We start from the raw sequence: 26957 nt of genomic DNA on the forward strand, positions 1-26957 counted from the left end.
GCGAATCTGTGAGGATGAAAGGCCTTTGAGACGTAACAGGTGCATTTCAGAGATGTTTTCACCTCCGTGCATTGGCAATACCCTGCAAATGGAAAACTGAAATTCATAACTGATACAAGATGAGGGGAAAAAATGAGACTCGGCGAACTGATCACTGACCATGAAACCTGGTCAGTCATGGGTGTTTCTCTGTCAGACTCAGTGTTGCTCCTCTTGTTGTCTTTGGGAAAACAAAATGACAGGGCTAGGGTGGGTGTGGAGGGCTCGCTTTGGATGCCTTGGTGAGGCTGAAGGGACGTTATCCATTATGTCATGCTCTTATCTGCATCCCACATCAACAGTATTCGCTCTCTGCTTTGTTGCAGCTTTATTGCAAATCAGAAAAAGTTGGAAATCATCAATGAAGATGATATTGAGGCTTACGTGGGACTGAGAAATCTGTGAGTACTCGGGCCTTGTATTTATTGTCTCAGGTTTCTCCTCTGCTGTGCCGTGGAAAGGTGGGCACTCGGGGAGAGTCCTAACAAGCATGTAATTCTGTGTTTTCTTAGGACAATTGTAGATTCCGGCTTAAAATTTGTGGCTTACAAGGCATTTCTGAAAAACAGCAACCTGCAGCATATGTAAGTAGACGTTGATTCTTTCACTTCCCAGGACCCAATTTTATTCAGTATTTTCCTCCTTTGTTTATTTTCCTACTCTAAGCCTTCCTTTTAGAAGTTAGTATAGCTGTGATAATAGCTTAGGAACATTAGCTTTGATTTTGTTTGATTTCTGAATAGCTTCGGAGGAGTACTTAGAACAACTTGTTTATTCCCTTTCATGAAGTTCTGGGCCATTTCCATCTTGGACCGAGCAATAGGCCAACAGCAAGGAGCCTGATGTGAAAACTATGGCCTTGTACTCAACCCTTGATTCTTTCCCTTGGAATCCTAACATGCTCCCTGGAAGACATCAAACTGGTGCAACTGAAAGAGCTGACTTGGCCTTGGCCTTTCCAGGGAACTAAAAGTTACTAATGCTCTCCCTCCCCCACGACAGGCCCTCCTTTGAGTCATCATATTCCCACAGCTGTCTGAAATGGATTGATAAAAGTGGAGAAAAATCAATCATGGGGAATGCTGAGGGTCAGACAAGTGTTAACACTAGGAAATGTTTTCCCCAAAGTCTTGGTGATGTTTTGTTAACTGAAATCAAATGGAAATTTGGAAAATGGCAGCTGTCTGGTTGTTTGCTGGTAAATGATCTATACCATGGCGTTCACCTTGGTAAGGTGTCACCTTCCTGAGCAGTTTCTTATTAAACAGAAGAGCACCCAGGTGAGCAATGTTTGCTTGGACTTCTCAGCTGAGACTGGTGTCCTCCATCTCCCATGTTTTCAGAGAGCTTCTGCTACAAGATCATTGCTTCATTCAATGGCTCTTTTTTGACACATCAAATCCTCTCTGAGGACAAACCTTACCTGTCTCATAGTCCAGAGATTGCCTTTAGGAGTCGCACCTGCATTGTTTCACTTGGTGGTTTTTCTGCTAATTGGTAGAGAAAATCTTTTTTTTTTTTTTTTGTCCCTACTTTATAAGTAAAAGCAGACAGAGGGTGTTCTAGGAGTCACCCAGGTCCAAGGATTGTAGGTGACAGAAGTATGCGACCAGGTCTAACTCATCTCCATGTTCTTAAAATAAGACTTCAGGAATAAAATTTGTGTCATCTATGTAGCCAGAGAATCAGCCCTTCTTGTAACATCAGTCCTCTGCATTTTATTGGGGAGAACTTGTCCTCAACTGGTTTCCGCGTCAGTTAGAGGAAGACTCATCCTCTTAGAGCAGAGAGTCTGGACACTGTGTGATCTTTGATGACACGGACAATGTTACAATGTTAATTCCATACAGCCAGTATCATGACATGATGTTTTATAGGTGGCATGGATGATGTAGTCACTTTCAAAATAAAGTTGGAGGAATCAAGATATAAGACATTCTGTGAAAGTGTGATGAAGGCCCAAGGAACTTTCTGAACGCTTTTCACTTAAACACTTTTTGGCATCCTGTCTGCAGTCAGGCTGTAGTTTGCCCGTACAGAGCTCGTGTCTGCGTAGGCCTTGATAGCATCAACAAGAGAAAAGCTGGGTAGAAGAAAAAAGCCAAGTAGTCTAAAGCAATCACTTGAATGTAATTAATGACCTCAGCAGTTAAGTTCTGGTATTTTCATTACAGCTAACCTCAGACCCAAATTACTCACAACCACATTCCACTGGCTGCTTCATCACATTGCTGCTCCTTGTGTTATGATTTGTACAGAGGACTGTGGGTAGTTAGAATTGATTGATATGCTTACATCTTGCATTTTCCTTGTATGCAACTTATGTGACTACCAAAGCTACCTTGTATATTTTTATGGTGATTTATGGTGGAATAATTTTAATGGCATTCCTATGTGTCATATACAACATATAGTATGCTAAATATCTGTTCATGTTTCTTTTTTTTTTTTTTTAGATTCATTTTATTTATTTGAAAATGAGAGTGACAGAGAGAGAAAGAGATCTTCCATCTGCTGGTTCACCCCTTGAATCGCTACAATAGCTGGGTCTGGGCCAGGTCAAAGCCAGGAGTTATTCAAGAATTCCATTCAGGTTTCCCATATGGGTAGCAGGGGTCAAGCACTTGGGCCATCTTCTGCTGCTTTCAGAGCAGCCAGCAACCAGCCGGTTTGGCATGGTGGCATCACAGGTGGCAGCTCAACTGGCTCAGGCATGACGCTGTCCCCATGTCCCTTTTTCTCAAAGAGGTGTCACTTGGAAATAGTAGACTGAATAGTCATATGTACCTAGTTAATTTCCTTAAGAGACAAGCGTCGGGAAGCCAATCATTGGTCCAACTTCAAAAACGATTGCTATATGTAGCCATTGTCAGATGGCGAGAGAGGAATTAGGTACGTGTGACAGGTGGCTATGAAGAAGTTGCAAAATGGTGGTAGGCCCTTTAGCAGCCCCAGTACACAACTGCATAGAGCAGTTTGCTTTTGAGAGCCAGCCTCTGCTTATGACTGGGGGGAATGGGTGGGCTTGTTCTTCCTGTATTTTCCACATGTAAATTGCACTCCTTCCTCAAATCTCAACTCGGGAAGGGGGAGAAGGGGAACGGAGCTGAGAAAGAAATGCACATTAAAAGCTGCTTCTCTGTACCCCTGGGAATGCACCCACTCTCTCTCCTCTCTCTCCGAGTTTCCCCATCAGTATAAAAATGTGCGCAGCATCAGTCCGTTCGGCTTCCGGTGTCAGGGGAATTCCAGTTGGACTTCCTGTCCCACTGTCACCACTCCTGTCTGTCGCCTGCGCTTATTCCCATCCTGTGGTGACTGTCCAGAGCCCCCATGACTGCTGGCTGAGCGTCCTTGTTGGCGCCTTTCATCTCTGCTCAGCCCCTAGGAACCAAGGGACTGCAAGAAAAGCCAGTGTTTGTGTTTTCCAGAGGCTTTGCAGAGGTGCTAATTAGCTCCTTTGCAAAGTTCTGTAACGAAACAGTAAGGGGATTGTGGGTTTTGTTCCCCCCCTCCTCTCTTCCTCCTCTTTTGGCTTTTGGCCCCAATAATAAGTATGATTCATAAAACGCATCTTGTTCCTTGGCCGGTAACCCGGCTCTGTGCTGTGCTGTTGGCAGCTGAACATGGGCAGCAGCTGCCGGCTTGGTCCCTTGCAGTCGGCAGGGAGAGCCTGGGCACTCAGAGGCCTCCTGCTTGGGGTCCTCTCCTCTTTGTTCCTAGGGAGGAAGAATAGGGTTCTTTCTCATTCGGTCATTTGTTCTTTTTCTTTCTCTCTTTCTTCCTCTTTCTTTCTTTCTTTCTTTCTCTTCTTTCTTTCTTTCTTTTTTCTTTCTTTCTCTCTGTCTCTGTCTCTCTCTGTCTCTCTCTCTTTCTCTCTATCTCTCTTTCAGGATGAGGATTCCTGATAAAGGTGGAAAACTGTGTCTTAAAGACGGGGCCATATAAGACAAGGTTGACTTTATCGATGGGTTACACTCTAGTGACACCCATTCTTCATTCACATTCCAGAACATTCCAGAAGACAAGGTTTCTGTAGGCACATTTTACAACCTCTCAGTGGGTTGTTTTGTTGTGTGGGTGAGCACTTCCCACCCAGTAGGAAGAGAGAAGAAGAAGCAAGGGTGGAAGGAAGGATGGTCCCTGGTGTAGGTGGGAGTTGGGATGAGTGGAAATCTCAACATAGAATTGAACTGGGGAGTGGACACACACATCCTGCTGCTGTGGCTCATCCAGTAGCTTCTGGGTTTTCACCTCACTTTGCAGACAGTTACTCAGACACCAGAATACTTTAACCCATCGCTGCACTGGGCCCACACAGCAGAGCAGCCCCGGGGAAGGGGAAGGGGCCCAGGGTTGCCGTCACCCTCAGTCTCAAGGTGCTTGCTGAACCTCAGCCCAACCCTTGCTTTCCTGAGCAGGAAACGGGCACGGGAAGACTGTTGGCTTCCTCTGGTCTGTTGAGGTCTTGGCTCTTGTTGAGAAAGTTGGTGTTTGTTTTACGTTCCTCTTGCTTATGAAACACTTTTCTAGAGGCCCAAGTGTTGGACTCACTGTAAATAAATCCAAGCAGTAAGCGCACTCACAGAATGAACCCACCGCCAAGGTTACAGCTTTGGATTTCCCACCACAAGACTCTTGGCATTGGTCATTGGAGATGCCCATCCTTTGAACACAACTAAATGTTTGGAACATGCCCAGACAGTCATGATTGCTTTCTTAATCACAGATATGTTATCTTTGTCGTTGTCTGATTGGTCCAGATCTCAAGATGGTATGTTGTTACACTAGTTCAAGATAAAATCCAACATATTCCTTAAGACCTGATGTTGTTGTTATCATCATGGAATTATCTAGTTCTCTAGGTCATATATAAACAATCTCAGCAGAATTGATCAATGCATAATTTTTTTCTCCTATAAAGTCATGTTAAATTCAGTTAATACAGTTTTGTATGCCACATAACTTCCAAACATTCATGATACTGCTTAATATTAGTTTCTTTTTCCCCTGGTGAGCTTATATTTTTAAATTGTGTTTGATTTTACATATCTGCCTCTGAGTTGTTCATACAGCTAGGATCTCTAGGAAGTATATACTTGACTCTTAATCGGCATATGACAAATAAACTTTTGGGTAGGAGAGAAATGAAAAATAGACAAAATGAGGGGCCCATGTTGTGGCACATTGTTCTCAACCACGCTTGCAATGCTGGCATCCCATGTTGGAATAGTGCTTCAAATCTCAGCTGTTCCACCTCTGATCCAACATCTACTAACGCACCTGGGGAAGAAGAGGATGACCCAAGTACCTGGGCCCCTGCCTCCCATGTGGGAGACTGGGATGGAGTTCCTGGCTCCTAGCTTTGACCTGGCCCAACCCTGGCTGTTGTGACCATTTGAAGAGGGAACCAGTGAATGGAAGATCTCTTTCTCGGCTACTCTGTGTTTCAAATGAATAAAGACAATCTTAAAAAAGATAGACAATATTGGATGCCCCCATTAGCAAGAATAGTCTGAAAGTTTGGGTAAAAATTGAGCTGTCGGACCAGATTGGGTCTAGGTGAGGCAAATTCAATGAACAAATAAATTGAAAGGAAAATCTCCGTGACTTTGCTCCTAAATGCAGCATTCTAAATTCACAGTGGGTGTTTTCTATTTCTTTCAGAAATTTTACCAGAAACAAACTGACGAGTTTGTCTAGGAAACATTTCCGTCACCTTGACTTATCCGAGCTGTAAGTAATGACTTTCTGTTGTACTTGGGAAACATTTTCAAAGATCATGATAATTTTCTTTCTTTTTTTTTTTTTTTTTAAGTGAGTGAAGTTGCAGGTCTACGTTTACATCAAAATTCTGAAAAATGATTCCTAGAGCTTTAGCCTCTTGTTCTTTTATTCCCTCGTGAAAAGGTGGTTTGATACATTGAAAAAAAAATAGAAATCTCAATAGTATGCTATCATTTATGAAGGGCTTTCATGTTTTTACACACAGCCTTTATTTTCTGCTAGAGGGAAAAAGAAGAAAAGAAGAAGGTTTTGTGTCCAAATAGCTGCATCCATCTTAGCATCTGTGTGGCTCCTGTTATGGGCAGGCCCTGAAGTCAAGCAGATCCATTCAAGGAGATAATAGCAGTGGGTAGAACTCCTCCACCCTGTCTGTCAGCGCCGGCGCCACGGGGGAGTGGCGAGCACTGGAGGAGAGCTGGCCCTCCCCGCCCACCCATCTCTGTGAGATGTTCTTCTGCGTCTGCCACTCCATTCAATATTTATCCGCGTGTCCCGATTTCCTCTGCTGTGACATGATAAGAACAACACTGAAATGTGTTGATGACTAACAGCCTGCATTGCCAGTGTGCTCAGTTCTTGGTGTTATCATCAAGAAGCCAATGTGAACTGATGTCTCTCCTCTGGGTGAGAGGCCCCAAGGATCCCGAAGGCAGACACTGTGTGTGGCACATGTGGGCCAGGATGGACTGGGGCTTTGAAGGTTGGGCAGCAGAGTCCTCTGGTGAACGTCCATCCCCGTAGATAAGCAACTGTGCAGAATCGAAGCTGCCTCCAAGGAGGAGACAGCGGGAGTCAATAGTTAGTGACGGGGGTTACAGAGTCTTGGTGGTTGGTGATTACTTGGAATAAATTGAATATGGAAGTTGAAACTCTAGCATTTCCTCCTACAAAATTGTTTTAAATGGACCCATCATTGTACACACGTAGGGAGTCTAGTGTGGTATTTTCATAGATGACTGCAATGTCCAGTGATTAAATCAGAGTACTTAAGTCATATGCATCATCCAAATATTCATCAATCCTTTGTGTTGGGAGTGTCCAAAATCCTTTCTCGCAGCTATATTGAAATACACGATACAATGTTGTTGACACCGGTCACCCTGCTGTGCCATAGGACACGGGACTGATTCTTTTTGTCTAACTGTATTTTTGCTCTCCATCACCAAACTCTATCCTCCTCCTCCTCTTCCTTGCCCTTCCCAGGGCCTGGGTAACCTCCGCTCTGTTCTCTACTGCCACAAGGTCAACTTATTTAGCTGCCACATATGACGGAGAACATGTAGTGCATGTGTGTTCACTGGTGTTTCTATCACAGGCATAGCTTTCACTCGGTGTGAAATAGAATAAGGTGCTCAAGATCGGATTCTGGGTATCACTGCGTAAAACTGTCTGGACCGATTTAAGATGAAATTGTTGCTTCCAGCTTCCTGTCTCGGAATCCAACCAACTTAGTGTACAGATCAAACTAATGTAACAGTAGGCCATGAGGACAGAAGGAGAGACGTTTCTGTAACTGAGATTCTGCTCTCTGGAGGGAGAGAGAGAAATCTAAACAAGCAAGTGTAATGTGCTGTAGTGGTCCTTGTAGGAGGGCTTTGCACAGAGATTGCTGGGGGAGAGGCCAGCTGCCCGCCATACAAACATGGCAATGGGCGCATCCCTTTGCTTCCTAATCCCTTCTGCTGATTGAATCACACCCTCATTTTAGAAAGACCCCATAGGTTTTCATGCACGCAGAACTCCAGGAAACATCTTGGATTAGTGGAGTTTAAGCTGATTGGGGGCGGGGTGATCTCTTCCACGTCGTATCTCATATCTCATAGCGTCAAATCCTATTTTGGTGTGGGCGGGATACTTGGAGACAATCAAGCAGACACAAATTAAACCAGTCTACCGTGACCACATTTCCCCCAAAGAAACTCTCGGGAAAGTCTCCAGGGATCTCCCTGAGAGTCTTAGAACCCGACCAGAAAACCACAGGAGTAAATGATGGTGCAAAGCCCCACAGGTCCTGCACTCAACAGAAATCTGAAGTATTGTGGTTCGTGCCAGGCAGAGTCTATGGAACGATTTTAAATGGGCTCATTTAAAGGCTCATTACCATAAATGGAATTCATCCTAAATAGGCCACTGAGTATTATAAATAAGCATTTAAAGATTTTTTTTCCTTGTGGTTTTTATTTTCCTCTTGACTACTTCCTCCTTCACCCATTGCAGGCAGCGTGACTGGTGTCTGGACAGCAGTGGTTTCTTCTGTGCGGTCCTCTAACCACTCACTCGTGTGTGTGTGTGTGTGTGTGTGTGCGCGCGCGTGCATGCGACCATATGCCTGCAAGTGAAGGTGGTTCCAGGGTCTCTCACGGTCTCTCCACGTTTCTTGCATCAGTGAAACTCATTCTGGTTGCATAATGCAGAGAGCTGGGCGGGTCAGCCTCCGGACACTCAGCTTCACACTTCTAGTCTCGTTTTATTTATTTGTTCATTTATATGTCTGAATTGACACATAGCAGTTGTACACTTATTTATGGGGTACAACGCGATGTTTCAATAGATAGGCATACTTTGTGAAGTTCATGGCCAATGGAATTAGAACACAAGAGTACTTAGGGGACAACAGGATTTTGAAATCCATCCATGTGAGAGGTCTTTAAAAAGGTTGTGGGAAATGTGAAGTATGTCATGGAAGAGCTGCATGGATTTCAAAATTGTTTTGTCCCCAGATAAACTCACCTGTTCATTCTGGTTTTCATGAACGTTTGGAAGTACTCCCATATGTATGTGCTATGATCGAATCAGGGTAATTAGCATCTGCAGCATATATTAGCATATGCATTCATCATTTCTCTGTGCCGAGAGCATTCTGTCATCTCTTTTCTAGCTGTTTTGAGAGTCTCGTGATGACTTAAGCTGAAATTGTTCTAAACTGAAGTTAGAGTTTATTATTGAGTCTGCATGTCAGACATATAAGCAGACTAGTTTTCCTGAAAACTCACTGTTGCTGCTCCCATGTAAGAGCTTCTTAACAGCAGTATGACAGCTGTGATAAATTTGGTATGGTACTTTATTTTCCTGTGTGCTATGGAACGTAAGTGTTACCTGAATATCTGGCTGCTTCCTTCTGGTGCTGCTTTCCTTGTGGTTCTGGAAGGTCTTACATCACTCTGCATTGGTTAATGTCCACAGCGGTGTCTGCACATAATAGGAGCTCAGTAAGTATTAGATGAACAAATGAGTCACGCATACCGCCATCCTGTGACATTGAGTGTGACTTGCAAAAGTTATGGGAATTCATAGTGTTGTAGTACTTCCTGAACACTAGTGCAGCTCACACAGCAGAAGGAGCCTGATGAGTTTTCACTTTTGTTCCATGTAGGATCCTGGTGGGCAATCCGTTTACATGTTCCTGTGACATTATGTGGATCAAGACTCTCCAAGAGACCAAGTCCAGCCCAGAAACTCAGGATTTGTACTGCCTAAATGAAAGCAGCAAGAATATTCCCCTCGCAAACCTGCAGATACCCAATTGTGGTAATTCGTTTTTAAATCAATGAGTTCTAGTTAATTGATTTAATTGCATTGGTGAGGTAGAGAGTGTGGGGGATTGCCACTACCCAGATTTGGCGTAGTGTGTGTTGATGTCTCCTGAGAAGCACGTAACATCTGTGTGCAGTGTGCAGAACTCAGCTGGGAGCAACTTTGCTGAGTGTTCTTTGCCAGTAGAGTAATGAGTCTGAATGATGACTTGAAAGTCCGTACAGAAAAAAATCATATTTCTTATACTTTGTTTGTTTTTCCTTCCTTTCTTCCATCCATCCACCCATCTATCATCCATCCATCCACCCATCTATCTATCTATCCACCCATCCATCTGGCCATCCATCCATCCATCCACTCATCCGTCAGCCAGCAAGCCATCCACCTACCCACCCACCCATCTATCCATCCATGCATCCATCCATCCATCCATACATACATCTCCCATCCACCCATCCACCCATCCATCCATCTGTCCACCCACCCATCCACCCACCCACCCATCCACCCATCCACCCATCCACCCATCCATCCATCCAACCGTCCATCCGTCCACCCACCCATCCACCCATCCACCCATCCATCCATCCACCCGTCCAACCGTCCAACCGTCCATCCGTCCACCCACCCATCCACCCATCCACCCACCCACCCACCCATCCACCCATCCATCTACCCGTATACCCATCCACCCACCCATCCACCCATCCATCCATCTACACATATACCCATCCACCCACCCATCCATCCAAAAAACATCTGCTAAGATCATATAACTTCATGGGTCTCATATATGAGATGTTTTTAAAAAGGCCACAGGAATGTTTTTATGGCAAAAGTACACACAAATCTCAAACATTTTTGCTCAAAAATAAATTTACTTTTAATTCCATTTTTCCACGAATGTTTTGGCATGCCCTTGTACACTTGGTTGGTGCCTAGGCCATACAGTGGAAGGGGTCTCAGACTGGAAAAGGTGTGCTGGCAGCTCAAGTAAATGCAGTCCAATCCAGCACGTTCCTAGACTGGTTTTACCACCTGACATATTTGTCTCCCACCCCTTATCTGCCCTGTGACGTGCTTTCCCTCAGGTCTGTGTTTGAGATCTGCTACCTTACTTCTGTCCCCACTCCCATGGTCTGTGTTTTCCTCTGCGGGCTTTAAACATGCATGATCCGGCAAAATCACAGCTCCATGTGAGTGCCAGTGAGTTTACCAGGAAAGCAAAGGAAAGCGGTGTGGCTAGGGTCTTCCTCTCTGTCCTACGCTATGATTCCCACAGGTGTGTTATTGCTCTGTGGACACTGTAAATCAAGTAGTCCATCAGTTAGTAAGTCCACACAGCTACTGCGGCTAAGCATCAGACTTCATGGCTGATGGCACAGCAGGGAGCCACGGAACCCCTCGTTGTTTACCATGAGTAATGTGTTTATTAACCATAAGCCTTGGACTCTTTGTTTGAGAAGATCCTGTTGTTTGAGGCTTGGTTTATTTTATTTTATTTTTTTTATTTGACAGAGTTAGACAGTGAGAGAGAGAGAAAGACAGAGAGAAAGGTCTTCCTTCCGTTGGTTCACCCCCCCAAATGGTCACTACAGTCGGAGCTGTGCCAATCCAAAGCCACGAGCCAGGTGCTTCCTCCTGGTCTCCCATGCGGGCGCAGGGCCCAAGCACTTGGGTCATCATCTACTGCTTTCCCAGGCCGCAGCAGAGAGTTGGACTGGAAGAGGAGCAGCCGGGACTAGAAACCGGTGCCCATATGGGATGCCGGCACCGCAGGCGGAGGATTAACAAAGTGAGCCGAGGCGCCGGCCCCGACGCTTGGTTTTATTTAAGACAAATACAGCCGCTACTTAACGCGGAATGCAACGAAGCTAAATGAGTGTTTGTTCCTCACCCTAAAGGGCCCTAAAGGACTGCGCTTACCCTGATTGCAGGGATTTTGTCACAGTCAGAGCCCTGTGGGTTCATAAGCAGGGCACTGGGCTGGGTATCTTGGGACTGTGTGCCTTCTCCCATCTGCCCTCCGTTTTCTTTGGTAGTCAACACTTTAAAATCTCCCTACTCTTAACACATATCTTTTCCTGATTGCTAAGAGGGTAACTGTTCTTTCTCTGTCCTGGTACAATTTGCACTGCTGAGACACATTGCCTGGAGGGCCAAGAAAGTCTGCTGTGGAGTCAGCTGGCCTTTTGGATGACTCCCAGATCCCCGTGGCTGTTGTGGCCACCTTGGTTCGGCAGCCACTGGGAGGACCAGAAAGGAGACATCTGACGCCTGCTGGGATTTCACAAACCGCTTCTTCATGGATGTCTGCATTGCCCTTGCCTGAAACCAGTGCTACTTTCTTCGATTTTAATTTTTGGCACGGTTCTCTGGGCAGCGTTCCACTAGTGCACCCCATCTTCTGTGTCTTTCGTAGACATGGTGTTTGGGGGAGGGGAGGTGAGGGAGTGAACTGGTCCTCATGTTTCCTAATCACTTTCTCAATTTTTGATCATTTTTCGTTTCGGTTGCCTAACAGTCACCAAATTGTGGGTATGGGAGTGATATTTTCAGTCCACGCTCGGGAGGGCAGAGGTTTGATTGATCTGTTAGGACTGAATGGTAACAGTCATGGTCACATGCAGGCTTCATTTCAGTGTCAAAAAGGCTTTTTGAAAAGCCACCTTGTGAGGCTGGCGCCGTGGCTCACTAGGCTAATCCTCCGCCTAGCGGCGCCGGCACACCGGGTTCTAGTCCCGGTTGGGGCGCCGGAATCTGTCCCGGTTGCCCCTCTTCCAGTCCAGCTCTCTGCTGTGGCCAGGGAGTGCAGTGGAGGATGGCCCAAGTGCTTGGGCCCTGCACCCCATGGGAGACCAGGATAAGTACCTGGCTCCTGGCTTCAGATCAGCGCGGTGCGCCGGCCGCAGCGTGCCAGCCACAGTGGACATTGGAGGGTGAACCAATGGCAAAGGAAGACCTTTCTCTCTGTCTCTTTTTCTCACTGTCCACTCTGCCTGTCAAAAAAAAAAAAAAAAAAAAAAAAAAAAAAAAAAAAAAGGCTCACTCCCCAAATGGCCGAAACGGCTGGAGCTGGGCTGATCCAAAGCCAGGAGATTCTTCCAGGTCTCTCATGCGGGTCCAGGGGCCCAAGCTCCTGGGCCATCTTCCATTGCTTTCCCAGGCCATAACAGAGAGCTGGATCAGAAGTGGAGCAGCTGGGACTCGAACCAGTGCCCATATGGGATGCCAGCATCTCAGGTAGTGGCTTTACCCACTACGCCACTGTGCCGGCCCCTTACTGCGTATATTTTAAACACATATTTCTACAGGTGTGTAGGGAGAACACTTAGCAAGACAGAAAGAGATGCTTTTCTGTTGCTTTCTTTCCTCCTCTCATCTCTAAGATCATTGCTGTCTGGGATTTTATGTATAGGTTGTTGCCTTTTTTGAAGCTTTCATTTCGTATGACCTCATCTTGGGTTGAGTTTTCTTTCTGCAAGAGTGTATTTTCTACTATTTTTTTTTTTTTCAGAGAAAATTAAAAAGAAATCTCCAAGTTTTTGCCTGGTTGGCTGCATTTTTTCTTCTTCTTGCTGGAATCGGCTGAGTTAAAAATCCTAGGCTGGAAATTCTTCAGGCTTTGTATCCATTGTGCTGTTCCGTGCTGAGCGCCCCTGAGCCGGGGTCAGAGGCCAGCCCGTGGCTTGTGTCTTGCTGAGCAACCGTGGCTTTGCTTTTTCCTCTAGAAACTTTGAGGATTTTCTCCTTATCCGTGTTATTGCTCAGGGTCACCACCTTGAAGCATGCTGTGGGCTGAGTTGGTTTGAAATTCTGTTTGGCAAGAGAGGAAACCATTCAGCAGGAGGGTTTGGGTCTTCGTTCTGAACAAGCATTCTAAATTTTGGCTCTGTGCTGTTTTCCCACTTAGCTTCCCATTCAGGAATTCTCATGGGATGGACGTTTCTATTTCTGGCTCCACCATCCATCCCCACACCTTCTTCTTCTTCTTCTTCTTTTTTTTTTTAAGATATTATTTATTTATTTGAGAAGCAGAGCTCTAGACAATGAGAGGGAGAGACAGAGACAGAGGTCTTCTATCTGCTGGCTCACTCCCTAAATGGCTGCAATGGTTGGAGCTGTGCTGATCTGAAGCCAGGAGCCAGGAGCTTCTTCCGGGTCTCCCATGAGGGTGCAGGGACCCAAGAACTTGGGCCATCTTCTACTGCTTTCCCAGGCCATAGCAGAGAGCTGGATGAGAAGTGGAGCAGTCGGGACTCGAACCAGTGCCCATGTGGGATGCCAGGGCTGCAGGCAGAGGATTAACCCACTGTGCCATAGCTCCGGGCCCCTCCCCTGCCTTCTTTTCATATGTTCATTCATGTGTCCTTTCATGCTGCATCATGGACAGTGGCTTTCCTCATCCTTTTGTCTGTCAAGATTTTCTCCAGTTACTGAGTGTTTTCAACCAGTGATTTTTAATTTTACACTCTCTAGTGATCCATTTTTAAAAAAAAAGATTTATTTTTTAAGTTATTTGAAAGGCAGAGTGACACAGAAAGAGAGAGAGAGTGAGAAAGAGAGAGAGAGAGAGAGAGAGAGAGAACGCTTCCATCCGCTGGTTTTCTCCCCAAAAGGCCACAAAGGCCAGTGCAGGGCCAGGGCCAGGAGCCAGAAACTCCATCTGAGCCTCCCGTGTGAACGGCAGGGGTCCAAGCACTTGGGCCATCTTCAGCTGCTTTAGCAGGCGCATTAGCAGTGAGCTGGATCGGATGCAGAGCGGCCAGTATTCAAATTGGTGCAGGTGTCCCAGGCAGCAGTTTAACCTACTGTGCGGCACCATTGGCCCCTAGCGTTCCTCTTTATTGACTGAGCTCAGCTCTTTCCTGTATAAGGGTTCACTGTATGTTTTTGGGGTCACCAGCACCTAGCGCGGCTGCTACAGCTATTGTTGGATGCTCCAGGTGGTAGCCTGGGGCGTTTGGATTTTGTGCATTGTATGCTGATGGTGCCCGTCCAGGGCTTTTCTTTCCTCGGTTCTTCTGCCTTCTCTTGTGCAGGGTTCCTCATAGTTTCTTACTCGCCCACAGTCTGCTTGCTCATTTTCCAATGTGGTTCTGGATTTTTAAGACTATTTTATGTCACTGAGCGGCATTGTTCAGTTTGGGGCTTAGTAATGAAATGTCTGAGCGATCATTTTTCCAGCTTTGGTTCTTTAAAGAGAGCTTAGATGAATTGAGCAGAAAGTTACACTGCCGTGTTATACAATTGAAACATCTTTCTCTGACATTTAACAACAGACAACACATAGATACCTTCCAGCTAGTTATCTTGTTTAGAAAAATGAACTTGTGGTCACCTGGATTTTCCTCTTAGATCCACTTTTAAAGCATATGTCATGTTTAAGTCACAGTTGCTTGGAGTACATCTTTTTCCCATTTTTTTTTTAAACCTCTTTTACTAACTCTGAATTGACTGAGAGTATGTCCTTGTGTTTCATTACTGCAAACCAGCAATTCATCAGTAGCCATGGTCATTGCATTTAGTTTGCAACAGGTAATGTCTTCATTTGGATTGGAGAAACAGCTACTGGGATTTCTCTCTTTATGAGAAGGGTTTCCTGATAAGTTCTCTCCTTTAGCATTGGATCCTGTAGGTTTCATATGGAGAATAAATTTCTACATTTGATATGCACATATGCATTTACTGTGGTATCTAAAGTACCCCTTGAGCATAATGTGCATTTGATGAATGTTTGCCTAATTGATCAATGAATAAATCTTTGAACTCTTTTATATTAATGATTAGACTGGCCCAGGTTTCTAATATAATGGTGCTAATATTTCATTTAACTAAAAATGGCTTAAAATTCTTGTTCTAGTGGATGGTCCATATTTTTAACAGTTTGCTGAATTCCTGTCCTCTTTGCCTGTTTTTTCCTTTATTCCCTTAGAGATAAATTAGGCATGGTAGGAGGCGAGGCTGGAAAGTTTAACCGCACTGCTCCCATTAGCAGAACAGTCCAAATGCCTCACTGTATTTTTCTAACAGTCCCCTCCTGTCTGGAATTACTGTAAGTTTCGTGCTGTGAAACACGCCGCGGTCTATTTCTCCACAAAGCCCTTTTTAATCTTTGGGAAAAACTATTAATACAAATTAATACAAACTATGCACAATTTCCACATTAGTTAATTTTTTTGCACTGTCAAGTGATCCATGTTTAAAAAAATTTTTTTTAAGTTATTTGAGAGGCAGAGTGACACAGAAAGAGAGAGGGACACACATACACACACACAGTGGGGGGGGGGCGACTTCCTTTCGCTGGTTCTGTCACCAGATGGCCACAAAGGCTGGTGCAGGGCCTGACGGGGACTCACACAAATGCCAGTGAAGAAAGGTGAATTTGCTGTGCTGTGTGGTGCACCATTCCATATAAAAATGCCCGTGCCACTTCTGTTAGAGCTCTTAATGAGATTATTTATCACATAGTATGTTTCAAAAATGTCCCCTCAATTCCTGTGCACTTGGTGGGTCTTCAGCCACTAGTCTTGCCATAGGAGCCTTTCAAACACTTCCCCTGGCCAAGGGATGTTATTAAGGAGTAGTGTACTTTATGCTTTCATTTTTAATGCTCTAACTATATGTTAAATCTTTTCTGAAAGAGACTTCTTTGGGATGTGGTAATAGTGGGTAAAATGCTCTCTTTCTAAGTAGGAGGCAAATATATTTAGGAAAAGCGGAATTCTTCTGGGTCTATCAAAAGAATTCTTCAGTCCATTTAACCAGGAGCTATTTGCCATAGAGAATGATGGCCCCATAGTGGCCATAGGTAGCAGTTCACTTGTTTGAGGAACTGTGCAACCGCTCTACTAAATACTTTCAAAGATTCCGTGGATTGAATCAGACCTGCCTTTGGTTTTGTTGTTACTTATAAAGAATTTCCACTTGTCCACTGTTCCAAAACTGCAAACTTTTAACATAGAGAGTTCTTTTTTTAAATTTTTTAAATTTTTTGACAGGCAGAGTGGACAGTGAGAGAGAGAGACAGAGAGAAAGGTCTTCCTTTGCCGTTGGTTCACCCTCCAATGGCTGCCGCGGCTGGCACGCTACGGCCGGTGCACCACGCTGATCCGAAGGCAGGAGCCAGGTGCTTCTCCTGGTCTCCCATGGGGTGCAGGGCCCAAGCACTTGGGCCATCCTCCACTGCACTCCCTGGCCACAGCAGAGAGCTGGCCTGGAAGAGGGGCAACCGGGACAGAATCCGGCGCCCCGACCGGGACTAGAACCTGGTGTGCCGGCGCCGCAAGGTGGAGGATTAGCCTAGTGAGCCTCGGCGCCGGCCCATAGAGAGTTCTTAAGATACATCAAGAAAATACTGTTTATGGCAGTTAAAGTTAGAAGGTTGGTTAAAGCAGTGGAAGTTAGACTGGCCTAAGACATTATTTTCTTAGCATCAAAGCTGGATTTTTTTTTTTTTTCATGAAAAGCATATACGAAGTCTAGTTTAGTATACTGCTTTGCCTTAACTTTATTAGAAATCAGAATCATTGCCTTCTTTATCATTTTAGGACGCTGAACAAGGCTGATTTTCCCCCTAAGGTGTCAGCTGATGTTTAAGTTGTTGTGTTTAGAAAGTATATGCTAGCTGCCTTTGTTATGACACAGCTCACATCAGCGCAGAAGCACAGCTTCCAGTTTGAGTTTGGAAAGTTCTTTTGCTAATTTTCTGTCATATATTTTTTTTTTTGCAACTGTCTTCTAAATAGGTCAGGCTCACCCTGGTTTCATTCCTGATTGTGGGATATATCTGTTTAGCAGAAACAGACGTCGGGAGATATACTGCAAAGGTAGAAAGTTGAGGAGAGGCCGGCACCCTGGCTCACTTGGCTAATCCTCTGCCTACAGTGCCGGCATCCCATATGGGCCCCGGGTTCTAGTCTCGGCTCCTCCTCTTCCAGTCCAGCTCTATGCTGTGGCCCGGGAAGACAGTGGAGGATGGCCCAAGTGCTTGGGCTCCTGTACCCGCATGGGAGACCAGGAGGAGGCACCTGGCTCCTGGCTTCGGGCCGATGCAGCGCCGGCCGTAGCGGCCATTTGGGGGGTGAACCAGCGGAAGGAAGACCTTTCTCTCTGTCTCTCTCTCTCATTGTCTACAACTCTACCTGTCAAAAATTAAAAAAAAAAAAAAAAATAGGCCAGCGCTGTGGCTTACTAGGCTAATCCTCTGCCTGCGGTGCCGGCCCCTCGGGTTCTAGTCCTGGTCGGATTCTGTCCCGGTTGCTCCTCTTCCAGTCCAGCTCTCTGCTGTGGCCGGAGAAGGCAGTGGAGGATGGCCCAAGTGCTTGGGCCCTGCACCTGCATGGGAGACCAGGAGAAGCACCTGGCTCCTGGCTTTGGATTGGCGGGGTGCGCTGGCCGCGGCGGCCATTGGAGGGTGAACCAACGGCAAAGGAAGACCTTTCTCTCTGTCTCTCTCACTGTCCACTCTGTCAAAAAAATAAATAAATAAAAATAAAAAAGTTGAGAAGGTTCTAGACTTTTAATGATCTTTTGGGAATTAACAGATAAGTATTTCAGTTCTTTATGCTTGAACAAATAAACATGAGAGAAGACAGAATCACCCTTAACTTCAGTGTGTTTATGCACATGGAACGATGGCCCCATGTGAAGTGAAGAAAGTTCAAGATCACGGAGCAAGTTGAGAAAGAGCACAGTCCAGGGCAGGTGTACCGCGGAGGGTAGAGCCACCCCAAGGCACACCCACATCCTGCATTGGAGTGCCGGTTGCAGTCCCAGCTACTCTGCTTCAAATCCAGCTTCCTGCCAATGTGCCTAGGAATGCAGTGGCCGTGGGTTCAAATCCCTGCCACTCACATGGGCAAAGAAGATGGAGTTTCTGGCTCCTGCCTTAAGTCTGGCTGTTGTGGGCCCTTGGGGAGTGAAGCAGCAGATAGAAGATCTTCCTCTGTTTCTCCCTCTCTCTCTCTGTTACTCTGTCTTTCAACTTTCAAACCAATCAATCCTCTTTCTTAAGAGAAAAAAAAGGGAACACAATCTAGATTTCCTGGTGAAGACTAAAATGTGAAACCCAAATTTGACCCATCTCTCTTGTTGCAAAGCAGAGTTAATAACCCTAAAAGATTATAGGTTAATTCTCCTCAACTTTTACTTCTAAAAAGACAAGCATCGTGTTTCCTCTAATATGTAGTCGTTAATCTAGAATACAAAAAACTGTATAGGAATGAAGTTGAAGTGGACATTTTGGGATTCAGTTGTTGCGTGTTGCCTTTGCTTGTACTCCTGTGGAACCCCGGTCTTTCTCTCTCTGTTTTTTACTTGTGGAATGTTCTGGTTAGGGTGTGTCAAGTGTGTGATTATAGAGCAGACTGAAATTATGTCTTTGCAAAAACTGAAGAAAAGGAAGAAGGAGGAGGGTGGAGGGAAGGAGAGAAGTATGGCTATCTTATTAGAATTGTACCTATGAAAGACATAGAATTTGTTTTCTTTATATTCATAAAAATTCAAATAACTAAATAAACAAACAAGTAAAATAGAGCAAGAGACTACCAAAATGCTGTGGAAGAAACGCAGTGACCTCTTGAGGGCATATGGAGATGAGAAAAGTATACACACCAGGTTAAATCAAAGGACTTGATAGTGGCTTGAATACCAGGGAATAGAACATCAACAGTTTTCTGCCCATGCAGACAGATGGATACAGAGGAATGAGAATAGTCTAGACATGGATGGGGCAGGCCATGGGCTGGATTTTGGAAATGTTGAGTTTGAAATCCCTACAAAAGAGCTACGTAGGGATGCTAAGTTGGTTGTAGCCATCTGATGACTATTAGATGTCCCAAAGTATTCTGACACATGGTTTAATCAAGGCTATTGATAGCTCTGATACATTTTTATAAGTATATAGGTTTAAATAAATTTTAAAATTTTGTATTTAGAGAGACTAGGAAATGTTAAAATTTTATAAAACTTACAAATTAAATGTATTCTAAATGTCCCAGAAAGAGAAAAAAGAAATTGAAAACCTGTACACTGTGAATTAGTGGTTGGAGGACCTGGTAAATGTGGCCAGTTCCCAAGAAGTGTGCATTTGTGGGAGAAAGCAGAAGCAGGAAAGCACCAGTGGAGGAGTAGAAGTGCTGATAACTTTGAACTTCTCCATCTGAAACAGGGATATGAATAGCACCCTGTTTCTGGATTTTCAGGATCATATGGAAAATATTGAAGACGGAGTCCAACACATAGTTAGTACCCAATATCTACTAGCTTTTAATCTCATTGCTATCATCAGTGAGAGTCCTTGTTTTCAAAGTTCACATCTGAATTTAAATATGCGTGTATTTTAGATAAGGGGTTTTCAAAAAGTTCATGGAAATGTGCTTTATTTAAAACACTATGCATGGCTTTTGAAAGTTTTTTTGCACCAAAATTTATGTTTTGATTCCCTTTTTCATGAACTTTTTGTATTTTGTCAGATTGCTTCAAATGAAATTAAACAAGATGTCGTAATTCAAAAAATGGTTGTGGTTGTTTCCGTTTTGTGGCTGTTGTGAACAGTGCCGCAGTAAACATGATACAAGTTTCTCTTTTTACAATGACTTCATGTCTTTCGGGTGTATATCTAGTAGTGGGATTGCTGGATCATAGAGTAGTCCTTTTTTTATATTTTTTAAAACTCACCTCACTGTTTTCCATAGTGGTTACTCTAATTTACATTCGACCAGCAGTGTGTAAGAGTTCTCCCTTCCCCACACCTGCACCAGCATGGATAATATTCTGACAGGGTTGAGGTGATACATTCTTGTGGTTTTGATTTGTATTTTCCTGATAGCTAGGGAGATTGAGCATTTTTTTCATATATTTATTTGTTGGCTATTTGCATTTCTCCTTTTGAGGACTGTCTGTGCAGGTCCTTTGCTCATTTCTTACCTGGATTGCTTGTTTTGTTGTTGAGTTTTTTTGAGTTCCTGATGCACTCTGCGTATATTTCCTCTGTCTCCATGTGAGCTTGGGGACGGTAAGGCCAATGGAAGTTAAATGGATCCCTTCACAGAGAGCCTTTAAGGTGGTTTTGTGTACTATGTACATCCAGTTTCCAGTGTTCTTTTTCTGTCTATATTATTCTTGGATCTTTTGTCCCCCGCTCCCCTGGGCCCCAAGAATTCAAAGAAGTTAGAGCTCCAGAGAACACATTGTGGCCAAATCCTTGTGGGTTGGATGACTGCGGAGGCTCTCTGAGGTTTTAGGATAACGAAAAATTGCAGAAATAGCAGTGAACAGTTGACCAATGCCCGTTGCTGAAAGCCTTGCAATTCCAAGTGTGGCCTGTGGAACAGGGAATTTGTAGGAAAACTCAGACTCTCAGGCTCTAAACCAAACCTATTGGAAAGGAAGCTACATTTTAACGAGCTCCTCGGGTGACTCATGAACACACTGAAGCTTGGAAAGCCCTGCCTTGAAGCAACTCAGCTTTCTCCCTGCATGCTTGACCGTTTTCTGCTGCGAATTCAGGTCAAGAGGCGTCCACAGGTGTCGGTCCGCCGAGGGGGCTGATCGCCTCTCTTCTCCAGCCAGGTTTTCCAAATGCCAAGGGCCACACCTGTAAAGCTGAGAGCCCTGATCCCATCGCAGTGTGCTGGCAGCTCTGGAAGGCTCTGCTTACGCTCTGCTCTGGTCTAGTGCCGATTTCAAATCTTATTAAGCCAGGAAGCAGTGCCTGGCAAGTGCTTTATCCCGCCTTGGCTTTTCAGGCTTCCCAATTCATTTTTATTGTGCTAATTAAACCTCAAGTGATATTTCAAGTACAGATTGTTTTTTCCATTATTGAGTCTTTGGCCAGCATATTAATGCTGTAGAATTAACGTGAGTCAGATGCTTACTCATTTGTGGAAGATTTTACATTTAAAAGATGTAGACTTGGCCAATTGTACACCGATTCCTTTGGAAACTTGTGCTGACAGGGTGATATAATTTCTCTATAAATAAAGAAGGCTCGCTCTTCCCTCATAAAAGAGACACAGAATTATTTTTTAAATGAAAGGAAATGTCTAGAGCATGGCTGTACAGTGGTACTTGTCTTGAAGACCTGTGCTAAAATGATCATGTACACCTGGGGAAGAAGAGTGCTGAAGTGGTGAATACTGAGCTTTGAGTTCAAATACTAGGTTCACGGAGACTTCAGCTACTTGGAAAGGTGCATTTGACTTCTCCAAAACTCAGATATTTAATTAATTAAATGAGGACAAAATATTTACCTTCAAGAGTGTTTGTAGAGATGAAATAAAACAATACAGTACTAGACAAGAGTGTCTGATGCGTTGAATGCCCAATAAATGCTGATATTACTATTACCATCGTTAAACATTTTAGAACTGTTAATCTTGCAAGCTTAAGATTGAAAAACAAACTAGTTGATTTTAGAGGGAAAATTGAGAGAGCGTTTCCTGCTGAGAATCTTTATACCAGAATTTTCTCTGCTCAGAATTTCTAATTATTATATTATATAATTATTATTATAAATGAATCTATTATAGATTCATTTATGAAGCATAAAAGGTTCACCCAACAGGTTGCAGTTGAGGTAGCCAGGAGAGTGTCTGTTGGCTCCCTTGGTGGTGTCTGGCTGGTAAGGGGAGGGGACAACCCTTGAGAACAGGTACTGTGGCAAGCCCCATGATTCCTCTGAAGTCCACAGATGAATCCACAAGGCAAGGAAAGGGGGAGAGAGCCAATAAAACACAATGAATTATTGCAAGGTGGAATAGCAGATGGATGAAGAAGGACTGATTAAAGGTTGAGAATGGTGATTACCGCCCTGACAATGTGGAAAGCTACGGGGAAACTACAGGGTTCCTACACGGCTCCTTACGCGAGAGTTCAGGTGACCCCACATGCAGAATATTGGCTGAGTGTCTGTTAAGAAGCAACTAAGGCTGGCTGGCGCCGTGGCTCACTAGGCTAATCCTCCGCCTTGTGGCGCCGGCACACCAGGTTCTAGTCCCGGTCGGGGCGCCGGATTCTGTCCCGGTTGCCCCTCTTCCAGGCCAGCTCTCTGCTGTGGCCAGGGAGTGCAGTGGAGGATGGCCCAAGTGCTTGGGCCCTGCACCCTATGGGAGACCAGGAGAAGCACCTGGCTCCTGGCTTCGGATCAGCGCGGTGCACCTGCCTCAGCGCACCGGCCGCGGCAGCCATTGGAGGGTGAACCAACGGCAAAGGAAGACCTTTCTCTCTCTCTCTCTCTCACTGTCCACTCTGCCTGTTTAAAAAAAAAAAAAATGAATGCTATCAGAAAGACTGTTCAGGGAGAAGCACAAATCTTGGGAACCAAAAATATGACAGAGGAAAGAAGGTTTGAAAGGTAAATATGAAGAAACCCTCCTAAAAATAGAATAGATGCAGTGATGGAAATTAGGAAAAGGGTTACAAAATTATGTGGCCTGTCTGGAAAAGCCAACAACCAATTAATACAAGTTCTAAGTGATAAGAAAGCCTTGCGTGAATCGTCCTATTGTTTTCTTTCTTAGTAGTTCACAGGGAAGAGCTGCAGTCTATTGTTGCTGTGATCCATACTCATCAAGTAGACGAAATGTTACCTTTACATAACAGATGGTGCACTGTCGGTACTGCTTAGACACACATAGCAAACTTTATGCCTTCTTCTAGACACTGAAGCTCCATGGCCTCTAGATGTTGTTACCCTCATAGCATATGGGAAGATGTGGGGCCAGAGCGTGTTGACTGTGTTGTGAGCATGTTGGGGGCAGGGGGCCAGTATTGTGTGAAAGAGAACCTGGTCCTCATCTTCCGGGATGGGTGGTCCAGAGATAAAGCTGAAAAAGGAAAACCAAGAAGGAAAAATGTAAGCATGATATTGACCGATACGGAGGTCGGTATCAGAAAAAATTCAAAGAGATGAATTGGGTGCCTCTGGGAACAGCAAGTCGTGTCACATGGTGAGGTGGGACTATGGTTTTATCACAGCAGTTTGAATACTGTAGGGAGCAACTCGGACTAGACTAAGTTACTGGAATTAAGACTTATTCTGTGCATCTGCTCTCCCACAATATGGTGCTGGGAGAGGAGTAAACAGCTTCTATGCAGCTGCCTCTCGCCATCTTGAGTGATGACCTGCAGGAGCTGATCCTGCTCCTGATTGGAGGAGAGCAGCGTACTCGGCGTGTGGGTAGCAGAGTTGGGATTGGTGGAAGAGGACTATAAAGGAGGAGAGAGCCAACATGCACCAGGAACATCTATCTGAAGGAACACCTGTGCAGCCCCCGAGAGAGCCAGCCGGCGGTGTGCCACTCCCCTGCGGAAGTGGGGAAAGTGGCAGGGGGAACCGCCCTTCCACGGAGGTGGAAGGGACGGTAGCCAACCCGGGAAGAACCAGCAGCAAACCCGGGAAGGGCCGAGCAGACAAAAGAACAGCGCAGGGTCCTGTGTCGTTCCTCCACGAAGAGGGGGAGCGACAGAATACTTTTCATATTTTTTAAATTTAAGTTTTACAAGCTTCATGTGTTTCAGATATACGTATTTAGGAACATAGTGATACTTCCCACCCTACCCTCCCTCCTGCCCACACTCCCACCCTTCCTCCTCTTCCTTCTCCTACTCCCACTCTTAATTTTTACAAAGATCTATTTTCAGTTTACTTTATACTCATAAGGTAAACCCTACACTAATAACAGAGTTCAGCATTGCCAGCATTTGTTGTTTGTTGATTTCTGTATGAGAGCCATTCTAACTGGGGTGAGGTAGAACCTCGTTGTGGTTTTAATTTGTATTTACCTGATGGCTAATGATCATGAGCATCTTTTCATGTGTCTGTGGCCATTTGAATTTCTTCTCTTGAAAAATGCCTGTTCAAGTCCTTTGTCCATTTCTTAACTGGATTGTTTGTTTTGTTGTTGTTGAATTTCTTAAGCTGTGTATATAGTCTGGATATTAACCCTTTATCAGTTGTGTAGTTTGTAAATATGTTCTCCCATTCCGTCGGTTGCCTCTTCACTTTGCTGAGTGTTTCTTTTGCTGTGCGGAAATTTCTCAGCTTGAAGTTATCCCATTTGTCAATTCTGGTTTTGATTGCCTGCGCTTCTGGAGTCTTTTCCTAGAAGTCTTTGCCTAGGCCAATGTCTTGCAGAGTTTCCCCGATGTTCTCTAATAATTTGATGGTATTGGGTCATAGATTTAAGCCTTTGTTCCATTTTGAGTGGATTTTTGTGTAAGGTGTAATGTAGGTGTCTTGCTTCATACTTCGGCACATGGAGATCAAGTTTTCCCAGCACCTTTTGTTGAAGAGACTGTCCTCGCTCCAGGGATTGATTTTAGCTCCTTTGTCAAAGATAAGTTGGTTGCAGATGCGTGGATTGAATTTTGGTGTTTCTATTCTGTGCCGTTGGTCTACACATCTGTTTTTGTGCCACTACCAGCCTGTTTTGATTATAACTGCCTTGTAGTATGTCTTGAAATCTCACATTGTGATGCCTCCAGCTTTGTTTTGTTGTATAAGATTGCTTTAGCTATTTGTGGTCTCTTGTGTTTCCATATGAATTTTAACATCATTTTTCTAGATCTGAGAAGAATGTCATTATGTCGTTGCTGTTTTCATTGGAATTGCATTAAATCTGTAAATTGCTTTCAGTAGTGTGGACATTTTGATGAAATTGATTCTCCTAATCCTTGAACATGGAATATTTTTCCATTTTTTTGTCTTCTTTAACTTTTTTCTTTAATGTTTTTTAATTCTCGTGGTAGAGATCTTTGATGTCCATCACTAAATTTATTCCAAGGTATTTAATTTTTTGTAGCTACTGTGAATGGGATTGATTTTAAAAGTTCTTTCTCAACCATGTCATTGTCTGTCTATACAAAGGCTATTTTTTTTTATACATTTATTTATTTATTTGAAAGAGTTACACAGAGAGAGTAGGAGAGGCAGAGAGAGAGAGAGAGAGAGAGAGAGAGCACGACAGAGAGGTCTTCCATCCGCTGGTTCACTCCCCAGTTGGCCGCAATGGCCAGAGCTGTGCCAATCTGAAGCCAGGAGCCAGGAGCTTCCTCTAGGTCTCCTATGCAGGTACAGGGGCCCAAGGACTTGGGCCATCTTCTACTGCTCTCCCAGGCCATAGCATAGAGCTGGATCAGAAGTGGAGCAGCCGAGACTCGAACTGGTGCCTATATGGGATGCTGGCACTGCAGGTGGCAGCCTTACCCACTAACTCCACATCACCAGCCCCAAGGAATGTTCCTTCTTTACTCAAATTGCTTAAGGTTTTTATCATGAGAAGATGTTGTGCTTTATCAAATGCATTCTCTGCATCTATTGAGATAACCATATGTTTTTTGTTCTTCAGTTTGTTAATATGATGTATCACACTGATTGACTTGAAAATGTTGAATCATACCTACATACCAGGGATAAATCCCACTTAGTCCAGGTGAATGATCTTTCTGATGTATTGTTGGAATCAATTAGCTAATATTTTGTTGAGGATTTTTACATCTATGTTCAACAAGGATATTGGCCTATAGTTCTCTTTCTCTGTTGTACCTTTTTCTGGTAAAAATTAAGGTGATGCTGGCTACATAGAAGGAATTTGGGAGGATTCACTCTCTTTCAATTGTTTTGAATAGCTTGAGAAGAATTGGAATTAGTTATTCTTTAAATGTCTGATAGAGTTCAGCAGTGAATCTGTCTGGTCCTGGGCTTTTCTTTGTTGGGAGGGTCTTACTATTACTGATTCAATTTCCATCTTGGTTAGGGCCTGTTTAGGTTTTCTATGTTTTTGTGACTCCATTTAGGTAGGTTGTATGTGCCCAGGAATCTATCCATTTTTTGTAAGTTTCCCAACTTGTTGGCATATAACTCTTCACAGTAATTCCTGATGATTCTTTTTATATATGTGATATTCATTGTTAAATTAAATTTCCTTTATCACCCCTAATTTTATTGTTTTGGGTCTTCTTACCCCCTTTTTTTCTTGTTTTGTTGGGCCAATGGTTTATCAATTTTGCTTATTCTCTAATTTTAGTAATTTCTTTCCTCCTACTGATTTGGGTTTGGTTTTTTGCTGTTTTTCTAGGTCCTTGAGATGCATTGATCACTCATTTATTTGGTACCTTTCCAATTTATTCATGTAGGCACCAACTGCTATAAACTTCCATCTTAGCACTGCTTTTGATGTTTCTCATAAGTTTTTTAAGAATTACTTTATTTAGGCCGGCTCTGTGGCTCACTTGGTTGATCCTCTCCCTGTGGTGCTGGTATCCCATGTGGGCACTGGGTTCTAGTCCCGGTTGCTCCTCTTCCAGTCCAGCTCTCTGCTGTGGCCTGGGAAGGCAGTGGAGGATGGCCAAGTGCTTGGGCCCCTGCACCCACATGGGAGACAAGGAGGTAGCACCTGGCTCCTGGCTTCGGATCAGCATAGGTCCAGCCGTAGTGGCCATCTTGGGGGTGAACCAATGGAGGGAAGACCTTTCTCTCTGTCTCTCTCTCTCTCACTGTCTAACTCTACCTATCAAATAAATTTTAAAAAAAGAATTATTTATTTGAAAGATGTAGAGAGAGGTAGAGACAGAAAGAGAGAGAGAATTCTTCC

At 44.3% G+C, this 26957-nt stretch overlaps 1 protein-coding gene across 7 annotated transcripts in view; it reads left to right on the plus strand.

Annotated features, from left to right (window-relative positions):
- The window catches only part of NTRK2 (neurotrophic receptor tyrosine kinase 2), a 387985-nt gene that overhangs the window by 39716 nt on the left and 321312 nt on the right, over positions 1 to 26957 (plus strand). For all 7 annotated transcript variants that reach the window (XM_051833735.3, XM_089315550.1, XM_089315559.1 and 4 more), the window contains 4 exons: positions 366 to 440; positions 552 to 623; positions 5707 to 5775; positions 9200 to 9354. In XM_051833735.3, coding sequence (XP_051689695.1) covers positions 366 to 440; positions 552 to 623; positions 5707 to 5775; positions 9200 to 9354 — 371 coding nt within the window. The remainder of the gene's footprint in view (positions 1 to 365; positions 441 to 551; positions 624 to 5706; positions 5776 to 9199; positions 9355 to 26957) is intronic.

This window comes from Oryctolagus cuniculus, chromosome 1 (genome assembly GCF_051225735.1).
Source record: "Oryctolagus cuniculus isolate XC-2025 breed Fujian yellow rabbit chromosome 1, ASM5122573v1, whole genome shotgun sequence".
In the NCBI taxonomy this organism is placed as follows: Eukaryota; Metazoa; Chordata; class Mammalia; order Lagomorpha; family Leporidae; genus Oryctolagus; species Oryctolagus cuniculus.